The sequence below is a fragment of the Prinia subflava genome, chromosome 3, assembly GCF_021018805.1.
Source record: "Prinia subflava isolate CZ2003 ecotype Zambia chromosome 3, Cam_Psub_1.2, whole genome shotgun sequence".
In the NCBI taxonomy this organism is placed as follows: Eukaryota; Metazoa; Chordata; class Aves; order Passeriformes; family Cisticolidae; genus Prinia; species Prinia subflava.
In genome coordinates this window covers 24,789,091-24,801,934 of record NC_086249.1, presented here as the reverse complement: position 1 = coordinate 24,801,934, position 12,844 = coordinate 24,789,091, and the positions used below count along the sequence as shown (strand labels likewise).

The 12,844-nt window shown below is 38.2% G+C and overlaps 1 protein-coding gene across 8 annotated transcripts in view; it reads right to left on the bottom strand.

The window, feature by feature from the left end:
• The window catches only part of DLG2 (discs large MAGUK scaffold protein 2), a 994,479-nt gene that overhangs the window by 316,422 nt on the left and 665,213 nt on the right, over nucleotides 1-12,844 (bottom strand). For all 8 annotated transcript variants that reach the window (XM_063394414.1, XM_063394410.1, XM_063394417.1 and 5 more), the window contains one exon: nucleotides 3,317-3,441. In XM_063394414.1, the coding sequence (XP_063250484.1) occupies nucleotides 3,317-3,441 (125 nt within the window). The remainder of the gene's footprint in view (nucleotides 1-3,316; nucleotides 3,442-12,844) is intronic.

Genomic DNA, 12,844 nt, shown 5'->3' with positions numbered 1-12,844 from the left:
AATGTGTGGGGGGGTGGAAACTGGGAGAAGAAATGTTCTGAGAAGTTTTTATTTCTGTCTGTGTGTGTTTAAGAGTTTTTTTTTGTCTCTGTTCTTATGTAATGTAATAAAGTTTTGGTGGTTTTTTTTGTTTTCATGATTTAAGCCTGCTCTGCTCTGTTCCTGATCACATCCCACAGTAGTTGTTAGAGAAAAAACATATATTCATGGGTGCACTAACATCTGGCCAGTGCCAACCCATGACAATAGCTTAAGACTTCATCCAGATGAATTTTAAACCTCTTGGAGAAGAGAGATTCCATAATCTCATGGAATCACCAGTAACATTAAAGACATCTTTTTCACCCTCAGACACAGCTGGAATTTTCCTTATTGCAACATGTGACTGTTGCCTCCAGTCCTTTCTTTGTGCATCTCTGCTCACCTCAATGCTGCTCTTCAGTGCTGCCACAGCACACTGCTGGCTCGGGCCAAATTAAAGAATCACAGTGTCATTTAAGTTGGAAAGCACCTCTTGAGATCCCATTGCCCAACCCTCTCTGCCAAAGAAAGATTAGTTGCTTCAGGTTGTCCAGGAACCTGTTTAGTCAGGTTTTAAATATCTCCAAGGACGGATACTCCACAACTTCTCTGAGTTACCTGTGCCCAGTAACCCTTACCTTAAAAAAGAGTTTCCTCATGATAAGATGAAATTTCATGTGCTTGTTGTCCAGTGCTTCTTGCCCTGTCACTGGACACTACTGATAAAAGTCTGGCTTTTTCATCTTCACTCCCTCCCATCAGGTGTTTATACCTGATATTTATGTACTTGTAACTATACATCTACCACTGGAGAGTTATACCTTCCCAGGTGCAGTAGGCTGCATTTGCCTTTCTTGGACTTAAATGAAATTTCAGTTGACCTACTCCTCCCCTGTCAACCCATACGTTCATGTAAAATATTCCCAAGGGCCTAGAGCATGAAGTCAATTTCTTACAGGTTGCTTTCATAGTCTTGCTGTTTGAAGAACTTCACTCAGCTAAGTTAGATCAAAGGGACATCATGTAAAATGCATTGGAAGTGATTTTACAGGCTTTTATGATCAAAACCAGACACCAGATACAGAAGCCAGTTCAGAGAGCCCACATTGCTATATAACATAGAGTATCTGCAGGCAGAGTGTGAAAGAAAAGCAGACAAAAGATGTATGTTTTGTGGTCTATAAACACCAATATCTCATTCTCAGGTAATTAAAAATTGGACTTTTGCTAAGAAATCTATATTATCACTACTGTTAGCATTTGTTACTGAATGTTGTTAAACATTTGTTCCTATAGAGAAGCCCTACCCGATAAACTCTCTGTTATGAAAAATTAATTATCGTGTAGATAATTGATTGTGAAGACTGCCCCAGGATATGGCCCTTCAGTGGCATATTAGTAATGACCACTGATAATCACATTTTCAGGTGTTCCTAAGAAGTGACGGGATTGTGACCTTGCAGCGAAGTGAAACCCATTTGCCAGATAAAACAAGGAAAGGACAAACCTTTCTAAAATCTGAGAGTAGGAAGAATGACCAGGCCAAATACATGCTTAAAACATCATATAAGTCTTAGTAATAAGATAACTATATTTGTACTGCTAAACTTTGATTACAAAACACAAAGTTTGCCACGTCTAATCTTAAAATGGGTTAATGAATTGCCTTAGTATGCTACTTTTTGTGGGTTTAGAAGGTCCTTCCAAGATGTTTACAACACAGACATAATCATGAGTTAAATCTACAGTAGTTATTTAATACAGGGATGAGTTATGAAATATTTGATTTTTTACAAAGAGAGCAAAATACTACAATTGCTTCTGTCTTCATAATAGCTTAAACTAAAGAATCTTTCATAAGTAATTAAAAATTCTACCAAAAAGATACTGTTGTTTTTTCTAAGGAATTATTTTTTAGTAGAAGGGCAGTTCCAGGTTTAAGACCCCTTTGTGTTGTTCATCATGTCTAATTCCATAGCATGATTTCCAACTACTGCTGTGTCTTCATGCTGTGCTTTCCATGAAGCTCACCTGGCCCAATGCAGACATTTACAGTACAGCTCAATACACCCAGACTGGGCAAAGAACTCCTTTTCATTTGAGTTACCAATGCAAATATAGGCTCTTTTATTCTTCTGTTCTATTTTAGGCATTGACTTTGGGATGAAATTAATCACAACCTAGAAACGCTTAGGTTTTTCTTCACTATTAGGAGACTAGCTTAGGAGTAGATAGCTGCATTTTAGTCACAAAGTTACATGATATTAGTCTCTTAATTAAAACTAAATTCTTCAGGCACTGCCAACCACCATGACTCCTCATCACTATAATGGTTAAAAAAAAATAAAAAAAGGAAAACTATCCCAAACTTGTGCTTTAAGCTGGCCAACGACCCTTACTTTTAGCTTTGAATTAAAGGAAAGGGCTCCAGGAAAGATGTTGTTACCATCTGGTACATTTTATGAATTTTAGACCATCTGTTTTTGGCAAAGGCTCTCAGAGCCGATTTCAGTGGTGAGACCATGAAAGCATCAGAATTTTAGCCCAATTTTCTCCAGTTAAATTGACTTTTTGGTGCATTAGCAGGCTGCATGACCACTAGTAAGGTGGGAGCCTTTCTGCACTCAGTCCATAAGGAAAGACAAGCACAAGCACTTCTGTGGTTCCTCTTGTTTAAGGGAGATGCTGCCATGTATTTGAGAACCCCATCAAGTAATTGTATGTTTGTTTCAGGATCTAAAGCAACAGACCACTCTGGAGATGACTCAGAAAATACAGCACAGCCATCACATCCTCATGGAACAAAATAATGTTTGGAAACAGCAGTAAACACATCTCACTACTGCAGCCAAATGACAGGAAGCATCTACCAATAGCTATGATTATTTGGGATTAATGGTTTTGTAGTTTGGGAAGTCTTGATAGCCTAATGTATAAGACCAACGTGTAGTTCTTTAGCCATGAACACACAAAGGCCAGGCAGAGAAGACTTCCATGCTGATATTTAGGTTTCCTCCTGCTGCCCCCATCTTACCTTTTGCACTAAATAAACACCTGGTACCACCTTCAAGAAGGAGGTGGCACCATCAAATGCCCTCTCTTATACAGGATTTGACTACCCTTATTCAGTTTCTCTAAGCTCCTCCAATCAGCTGTCTTAGCAGAAAGGAGACTCCAGTCATGTCATTTACTTCCCCTGATCCCATGAAGGATCCAGTTGGCATATGGCTCCCAGAGAACAATTATAATAAATATGCATTTTGTTTCCAAACACATGTAATAAGTTTATTTTTACCTGAGTCTTCCATCCTCTGCTGCAGCTCCTCCTGGTATAATCTTAGTAATGAATATCCCAGGATCATCCCCAATGTGTGGGTTATCTGTTCCTCCAGCAATACTGAACCCCAGGCCAGAATTTCCCTGGAAAAATAATAAAATCCATCACTCAGATGCTACATTTCTGCAGAACTCATTTGCACTGCATGAACAAAGTATCCTTGCTTCTTAAAGAAAGCTCTTTATTTGGCAACTCCATACTTGAAGGCAGGTGACTCAGTCAGAAAAAATTAATTGTCAGTTAAAGAACAGAGGCTGTGAACAGAAAGATTTCCTGGAGTTAATGACAGAGTTAATGGCTACTCCCACAGAAACAGGATTTGACCTAAATTTGTTTTCAAAAGGAAGTCACATAAATTAGCATCTGAACTCCAATATTAATTCATCCAAGTCAATGAGAGCTAGAGGCTAAAAACATTTCAGAGCTTTGAAAAAAGACTTTCAAAATGACTGTCATTTATAAACAGAAAAAGTGAAAAACATTTAACTCCAAAGTATTTTACTACACTAGTTTCTGTTGACACTAGTTTCTGTTGAAGACTGACATGCTTTAAAAAATAAACAAACAAAAAAATCCACAAGAATACTTCTTTCATCCTACTGATCTGCTAGGACAAAATGTTTGAAAGACATTATAAGACTCAATAATTTCACTTATTGTTTCTACTAGTTGTGGGAATATAATGAAAAATAAATAGATATGTACACAAATACATAGTCTTGCAAATTAAGTCACCATTTTTTCACACACATTTCAAAACCACAACTCTAATTTTTTTTTGGAAGTATTGGTTATGCTTTTCTATGTAAGTCAGCTTTAAGTACATGTTTGGGTTTGGGTTTTTTTCCTGTGTGAATTAACCTTTTTTCCAAGGGATTGTTTCTTATTTACAGAAAGGCAAATACAGGTTTAAGAACCCCCCTATGCACAGGGAGTATTGTAAAATTCAATGCAATATTTGATTCTTTAGGGGCCTCTCAGCCAGAAGTATTTTCAGAGTTAGATATTTAGACTTACTACAGTGATATAACTACATATATATTGCAGAATATGTACTGCAAATTTGGGGCACTAAAATACTTTTCTTTCACCAGCTTCTCAGACTATTCAGAGTGTGTTTCTCTTATTGCTGCTTGTGGTCATGTATCTAGTTCCATACTAGTGAGAAAAGTTATTAATCAAAATGGCCCCTCCATACATTTTTTTTTCCTAAATAATTTAAATCAAATGTCACTTCTGCATTTTCCAGCTGTATTTCAATGCATTTTGTGTTTGAAAGCCTATGTGCTGCCAGCCTGCAGCACGTCAGATTCTGAATGCTGTTATCAGTACTCTGCATTCACCAGAGTTGCAGTTCTCATTACCCAAGTGACGTACACGCAACATGCAGCTCTGCTATCAGCACATAATTGGGAACTAATTTATAATCCCAGGAAATGGATTTGGGACTGCACGTGTCATAACGCTTCTCAGCCAGCTATAATATGGAAATCATTACGGTACTGAAACACTCCGTATGTATTTTCTGTAGTTAGCAAACACCTCCAGGCCAGCATTATAAATCTTTGATTTAATCTTCCTTTCATCATTGGGATCATCTCAGATTCAGGTTATTCTCGCAATATTTTAACGCAAGCCCAATTATACAACACATTTTACACTAATGTGCACTCTCTCAATACTTCAGGAGTATTTTCCTGAAATCCTTTTTATAAGTCATATTATTAATTAAGCTAACTGTCCAACACATAGGAAAGGAAAAAAGACTACTTATACATACTTCAGGAAGCCTGGAACTAACCCCCTAAAACATCAGTAGAACCATGGAGAAATTTCTAGAAATTTTGAGTAATACTCGATTTGCAATCAAAAAAACCCCATCAAACCTCTAAAAATAAAATTGCTGTATTTATTCTTAACTTCAAAGAGATTTAAAATTATGCAGTAATCTATCTTTCTGAGATGAGGTAGATTTCCAAATCCCCAAGACCTAGTTTTATAGGGAAAGGCAAGGAGCAGGGTAACAAGGACAAATCTGGGCATAATTATAAGCACAACACACACACAGCTACACTATAATTTAAAAAAGAACGTGTCTGAAGAGTTTTAAAAAACTATCAAAGCTTGCCTTTTATGTGGAGTGTGCTTAGTTGTTCATCACATAAAATGCATTTGATTTTTAGGAGGAAATAATTTCAGCACTCTTTTCCTCCTACTGTATCTTTTCCCATTAACATTTTAGAGCTAAAAAATGCTACAGCAATGCTGGCTGTAAGCAGTGATGTGGTAACACTGCTACACACTTCTCAGGAGAATTAGTGCTATCCATGACATTTATCCATAAATGTGCATCTGTTACACTGCGAGACTGTTCTGATTCTGCCCCTTAGGAGCAACCTTTGAAAAGCACAGGGTAGCACTCCTCACTGACACTTCTCTATCGAGCAAATTTAAAGCAATTATTCTGGCTGCAGTCCTTGACTTGATCAACAGGATCTACAAGCTGTCAGGCACGAGCTGCCTCGACAAATATGTACATCCCTGCAAGGCTTCACTGCACCAGAAACTTGCCACAAATTTTAAGAGCAATTATTATTCTTTTTCCCCACTATGGTTTATGAAGGGTCTGCCTTGCCTACATGGAAAGGTTCTTGGTACCTCAGATCAAAGCCAACATGGCTAAAAGCATAGCTACAATCACTCATGGCTTTTTGAGAGCTTTGATTTGAAAAAAACTGCAATAGAAACATTCTGGTTAAAAGCCACTGTACTTCAGTTCTGAGCAGCTATACTGATGTGCAGATCTCTCCTCCTGCTTCTCTCCACGCTCTACATTTAGTATGCAGGTTCACCAGCATATTGTTGCTGTACTAAAATCTCATTGCCCTTGTCAAGCTGTAATTCCAAGTTCCAGCAAGTACTGTTTACTATTGCAATGCTTCCTGAACATTTCCACAAGGCTTGGCTCCCCACCCTTTAGTTTTTGCACCTCCTTTGTCCCCGTTCCAGAAAAAAAAGCGCGTGGTAATTATCTTCACAGCTCTTCTTGGCGTATCTGACTCCCTCCCATTTCACGCTAACCAATGGAAATGCCATCCCACAGCCTGAAACAACAACTGAACCTTCACTTAGCCACAGCATTTTCCAAGGTGGAACACTGATGCTTTCTCTCATGCTGATTCATGTTTGGGAGTGGTTCCCCACATATATCTGTCAAGTCAATTCACTGCACTCTTTCGACTCCAAGGCTTACATCTCTTGGATGCTTACAAAGCAAGCTAACAATGAGCTCAGAGGCCTGGTGACAGTGCAGATAAATACTTAATGAGAGCTCATAGCAGCTGATACAAAGGAGAAAAAGTCTTCCCCTTTTGGAATACTCTACTGATACGTCTTAATTGAGATTCATATTTAGGCTTAAATATGCTTGCCTATTTTATTTCAGGATCCTTCAGTAGAAGAAACCTATGCAAAAAAACCCACACACATAAGGGACAAAAGAAGTTTGAACAAGCTTCTGACCTACAAACTTTTAATGGTATTGCTCAAACATCATTATTAGCATGTCCATATATATATATACACACACACACACAATTCTATGATTCTATATAAGAGTTCATATCCAAATTATTTTGTGTTCAATTCTTATTAGTTAAATTATCTCTTGACCCAAATCTTTCCATCTCTTTGTCCAAGCTCTCAATTTCTACTGCTATAAAAACCTCATGTAATTAGTTACTGACTATACAAGGAAGATTTGCATAAAATTGCACAGCAATAGATGGATGAATGTACTTTTTAATTGTTAGTTTCTAACTACCTTCCCCGCCTTTTGTTGCAAGGCTCCAGTCATTGCACACAGACTGACAAAAGGCTTAGCACAGCACAACATGCCCAGTTTGCTTTAAACAAAATACAGCCTGAGTTTCCTCCTATTCACGCTGGATAGGTCATGCTTCTCAGGGATTTACCACCAAGCTCAAATTTGTCTCTTGGCTCAGCTTTACTTTTCAAACACAGAAGATTAGGTCAAACTACCACATCAAAACAATTTCTCGCAGCCCAGCCCCTGAGGCCGCCTTCCTGCTCTCCTGTGAAGGGAAGGTCAGCACTTCATCTTGAGGTTTACTATACCTGCCTGCCTCCTTTATGACTTTCTCAAATGGGGCTTTGCACGCCACAAGGACCATCTGAATTCTTTATAGCTCAGCCTGAGCAGAGAGGAGGCCTGGCTGTATTTCTCCTGGCCCTGGGGTGGAGGACAACCTCCGCCAGCCACACAGCATGACTGCAGATGATTGGTGTTACTCCTTCTCCAGCACTGAAACACAGCACTTGGGGACAGAATAAAATGACAGACTATTCACATGCCGGGGAAAGAAAATAAAACTTGTAAGTTGTGGCCAGTTTGAATCTCTTCCCTCAAGAGGGTTATACTTACAAATAAGGATCACAAAAATAAATATGAACCCCCAGCAGGTACCGGTTTTGGGCAGCCAGAAGGCCTTGAGACCTATCCTTCTTCTAGCTCAGCCTTCCATCTTGTGTTCTCCTTTTACACACCTCTATGAGCAGCCACATATCAGACTGCAACTTCATAAGGCTGCAGCCTTTTTATTTTGTCAGTAACTGACAGAAATGCTCCACACTGACTTCTGCAGGAACAGAGTTCAGCCGACACCGAGAGCTAGTCAAGTCATTTTCCCACGACATTGCAGCTCACTGTGGATGATAGCCTTCACTATGATTCTACTGATTATTTTGTCCTTATTGCATCTCATTTGTCTCTTTTATTGTGCTCAAGGGCTGCATTTGCCTTAGAAAAAAGTCTGACAAAGAATGATGTAAAGTCATCCAGTCTTTAACAAAATCATGGAAGAACCTAAATCCAAGAAGCAGAAAGAATATCAGAAATGCCTATCAAAAGCAGACTGAGTACTTTCCTGAGAAAAGGACTGTATTTTACAATACAAGTGGGTTTGTATTTTACCATATTAAAAAGGCTTACCACAATCACACAGAAATTATTCTCCATTTTAATTTCTTTTTAATTCTAATCAATAAGGTGACAGTAGAACTCACATAGATGCTTTTTGAGTGAGTTAATTACTTCAGTGCACCTAAAATAGTTTCTCATCATCTTCTGAAGTGACATGATTTTGAAAATCTCTAGCATTCAAATAAGAAAAAAAAAATAGTTGAACTTCACAGAATTCACTTAACTGTTGCTGCAACCTCACCCTGACACTGCAGCATATCAGGAAGCCTGAGGCCATCAGCCAGTGAAAAGTCTAAGACAGAAGGAGTAATTGTATTTCCCAAAATGTTTTCTGGAGGTTGGAAGCTGTTTCTGGTGATAACACATACTCCCAAAGTCTCTATTACTGAAATGATCTTTGTGTTTAATTTTGGGTTTTTTCCCCCCATTGGTTTAGGGGATTTTTTTTTTTTTTTTTTTTTGGTAGACTTCCTACCTGTACTCTGGTGTTCACAGCCAAATTTGTGGAATGCTTTTCTCTCTCACATCTTTTACACATGACTTTAAAGTATGACTTTCTGCCTGAACTTGCAGATTTGGTCAGAGCAAGTTTAGTCAAGAGAATTCTCACAGAATGATATCTGGCTCATTCCTATATTCCTAAAGAAATGCTATGGGGGTTTTTTTATTGTCTTCCATTATTACAACTGTTAAAGACCTTATTAATTTCGTTACTGGTGCTCCTTAAAAAGTTGTCTGTTGCATTTTTCAATGAGAATTATCCTTTAACTTTCAAGAGCACTCATGATCTGTAGGTTCAGAATATCCTAAACCTTCTGAAATCTAAGCAATACTGGTTTTATCTTGTTTATGTAAAATTTCAAAAATATTGTATTCTTAAATACAAAGATAAGCTACATTCTGTGAAGGCAGTGTAGGCTTGGCATTCATTTGTCAGAATTTCTTTATTTTACATACATGCATGAAAATGCTAAAACTTTTCAGCTTTGGCTACTACAGTCATGGCACTTTCTCACTCTGTAAGTAAGGCCCACTTTTCTTATATAGACTTGGTTTTGAAATCATCCTCTTTTTTAGGAAAAAAATGTTTAGTTGGTTTTGCTTTTCAAGTCTTCTAATGTAGCATGTTCCTTTAAGTAAATGTTGCTGCAAGATATTTTAATTCATAAACTACTTTTGAGTTTATTCCCTTGCACTATGAAACAGACTGTGAGACACTTTCATTTGAAACTTGCTTTTATATATTTTAGGAAGTTTAAACTTTTTGTACTCATTTTTAATTTTCACATTTCTGCTTAAATGAAGTCACAGATTTCTTTTGAAAAGTAAAATATGAAGCCAATACTTGTTTTCTGCAGATATTTAAAACAGCCTGAACTACTCAGCAAATTTTTATTATGTTCAAAATTATTCTCTCACAGAGTAATTTTAATAACAAAAGCTGTTTTATAGAACACCAGTATGTGAATCTTGGCTAAGGCTGTTGCCATCTTTGGCTTAGGGTTCTTGCCTCAGGATACTTCCGTTTCAGATGAAAAAGACAACAACTTCTTCTACAAGACAAAATACCAACCAAACAAAAAACCAACAAAACCCCAGAACTCCTTCCAAAAATCACATTCACTCTTGTTCTGTGAGACCAGCTCTCCAAGAAGTACTTGACAGCATGAAAAAGTGAAAGCTGAGAATGAGGAACTCAGAAAAATGTGGGGAATTTTTTTTTTTGGAAGAGACAGGAGAAAAAAATACGAAGTCTGTGTGGCAAGCAGAGTGAATCAAGTAACATAGTCTACAAATGAGACAAAAGATTGACAACTCTGCCCCTAATTGGCATGGTCCATTAGATATGGACCAGGATTTGCTGCAGCTCTGAAACAGCCTGTGAAAGACTTTCTCTTTTTCTCTGCATTAAAGCAGATAAAGTTACTTGGTTTGGCACCTAAGACACTTATAAGGAGGAAATACCTCTAGATATACACCAAGCTGAAAAAGGATGATCGTGTGAGATTGCTGTAAAGATCTGAGTATTTCTGCAGACTTTCTTCAGTAAGATTTTTCTCCACTAAGTACCTCTTACCTAACAAATACAGCTCTCCTCTATTCGCCTGACACTGAATCTATAAAGGATTTTTTCTACTTTTCACTCAGCCATGCCTAGATTAACATCACATATATGGTGGGGGTGTTACCTGTCACTCAACAATGCCCTGCTCAACAGCACACAGACACATTGCAAACAGCAGCTTAACACATTGATGCTTCATCCCACTGAAACAAGCAGGTGATTTTATAATATGCAACGTATTTTCATCCAATTCAGGATTTTGATAGAAAAAGTTTGTTGAACCCACCTATGCAAGGCTCTGAGATCTTTAAGACAGGATTCTGCTCTGCAATTCTTTCACAATCTGGCAGTTATACTAGCATTGGCTTTTATGTTCTGAAGAGCGATACACGCTGAATAACCAAACCATTTTCTGCCACACAGTGTGTGCTTCTTTAGCTGTCTCCCACTCTAACATGAATCTTGACACATCTGTCTTTAGACTTTATTCATTCCACCAACATTTTCAGGTATCTGCACATGCTGCACTGTATTGTAGTTCTGCTCTCCAGTGTTTTGTCCAAAGCCCCAGTTTCAAAAGCCAAAACATAAAAGCTGCATTTATGTCTCATTCAGAAAACAAGAACATTTGCATATTTATCAGAGTACTGTTGAACTCTTTTTTACTTCCAAATCTACTGAAGAGTAACATAATTCATGAAATTCTCACTTCTCCCACGTACACTGGCACACTCCCTAGAGTCAGAGTTTTGAGACTCCTTAGTTATATCATGTTCCATATGGTACAGATTTTCATCCCTCACGATGCCATTTGTTTTCAAGACCCTTATCAGGCTCAGCACATTCATTACAAAATCACAATACACTTGACTACAACTGCTTCGTGTGCTTACTCTCACTTGATAGCTGTAGAGTGATATTGTTCTCTCAACTCTGCCCAACCAAGCACAGTATCCAAAAAAGATGTATTGCAAAAAAATCATCCAAGGGATTTTATTTTTCATAATATACATGAAATCTACAACACTGTCAAACAGCACATCTAGACAAGGAATGAAACCACTTCCAAAGTAAAGCAACTCATGAAAAAGTGATAGTGTGACCTCTGTTTCTACACAGATTGAAGCAAAAGAATAGATGTGAATTCTCACCAGGTTGGGGTTTCACTATTTTATCTCTATTAAGCTCATTTAACAACCTCTGCGCTGTGACAGACAAGCCTAGTTTTTTTCTTAAATGTGTTTCTTCTCCTTCCTCAGTGATATCTGTAGGAATTGTCTTTCCCAGCATTATGGGACCATAAGACCTTGCCTGCTCTATCTCAGACTGAGAGGTGGGGCAACATACGTCTTCCTCGAGTTGGCTACAGTGATAGCAAACAAATGTCACAAAAAGCAGTGTGATGAAAAGTGGTATGAGAGAAAACTAAATATTCAAAACTTTTCATCACAAAACTGGAGCAGGGAAATGCTAGTCCTGGGGAGTGAAAACTTTGACTTCACTTGGGGAAAAAAAAAAACCCCAAAAGAAATATGTGTGTGTGTGTGTCTTTGTCATGTGGTGTCACTCCAGGCTCCCTGCAGACTTCTCATCAGCCAGACCCAAGAGCTTTCTGAGCTCCCAGGGCTACAAGAAAGTGAAACAGTCAGACCAAGGAAAGGAAAGCACTCACTAAGTGATAATAGCAAGTGATACTAGCAACTTGACATAAGGGGGGTGGGGAAGAACAGGAGCGAGTAAAACACTAAAAGGAATTGAAAGAACAGCAAAGCTTCTTCAAGCGGCAAGCTACTTATAAAACTTTGACAGGATCACCACTGAAACTTTCACAATGCAATTATCTGCAAAAACTGAGGAAATTAAGACATGTTTAAATGTAACTCTATGACAGAAGCAGACAGTCACATCTTGTACAAGGACTTCGGGAACAGAAACCTGATTTTACTGAAGCCATGGAAACCAACAGGGTTTGAGCACACAGTGGTGGCAATTAAAAGGAAAGAAGAAAACTCCTGCTGCTGACTTAAGTTCCTCTCTAATGATGACACCTCTGATCCCCCTCTGCTGACAATTCAGCACTATGAAAACCCCAATGGATGTCTTGAGATTAGGTGGAAACTCCTTGGTTAAACCGGTTTGTAGCTCTAAGTCTTTGTGTTGAAAAACTGCTGCATGCCTAAATGGGTTTATTTTGACAGACTGCACGATCACTACAGCATTGCTGTGCAGAGCACTTAAGGGAATTTGAGACCCCTGAACTATCACAAGTGCTGGAATAAACCTAAGTTCTAAGCTATTGTTCTTTTCCATTTGACTGTCATATTCACAGATGTGAAATGAGTGTATTTAGTTGTTCTTGCAGTTTGATTGGTGGGGTTTTTGATCTTCTAAACGTATTTCAACAATTTCTTGGACTATA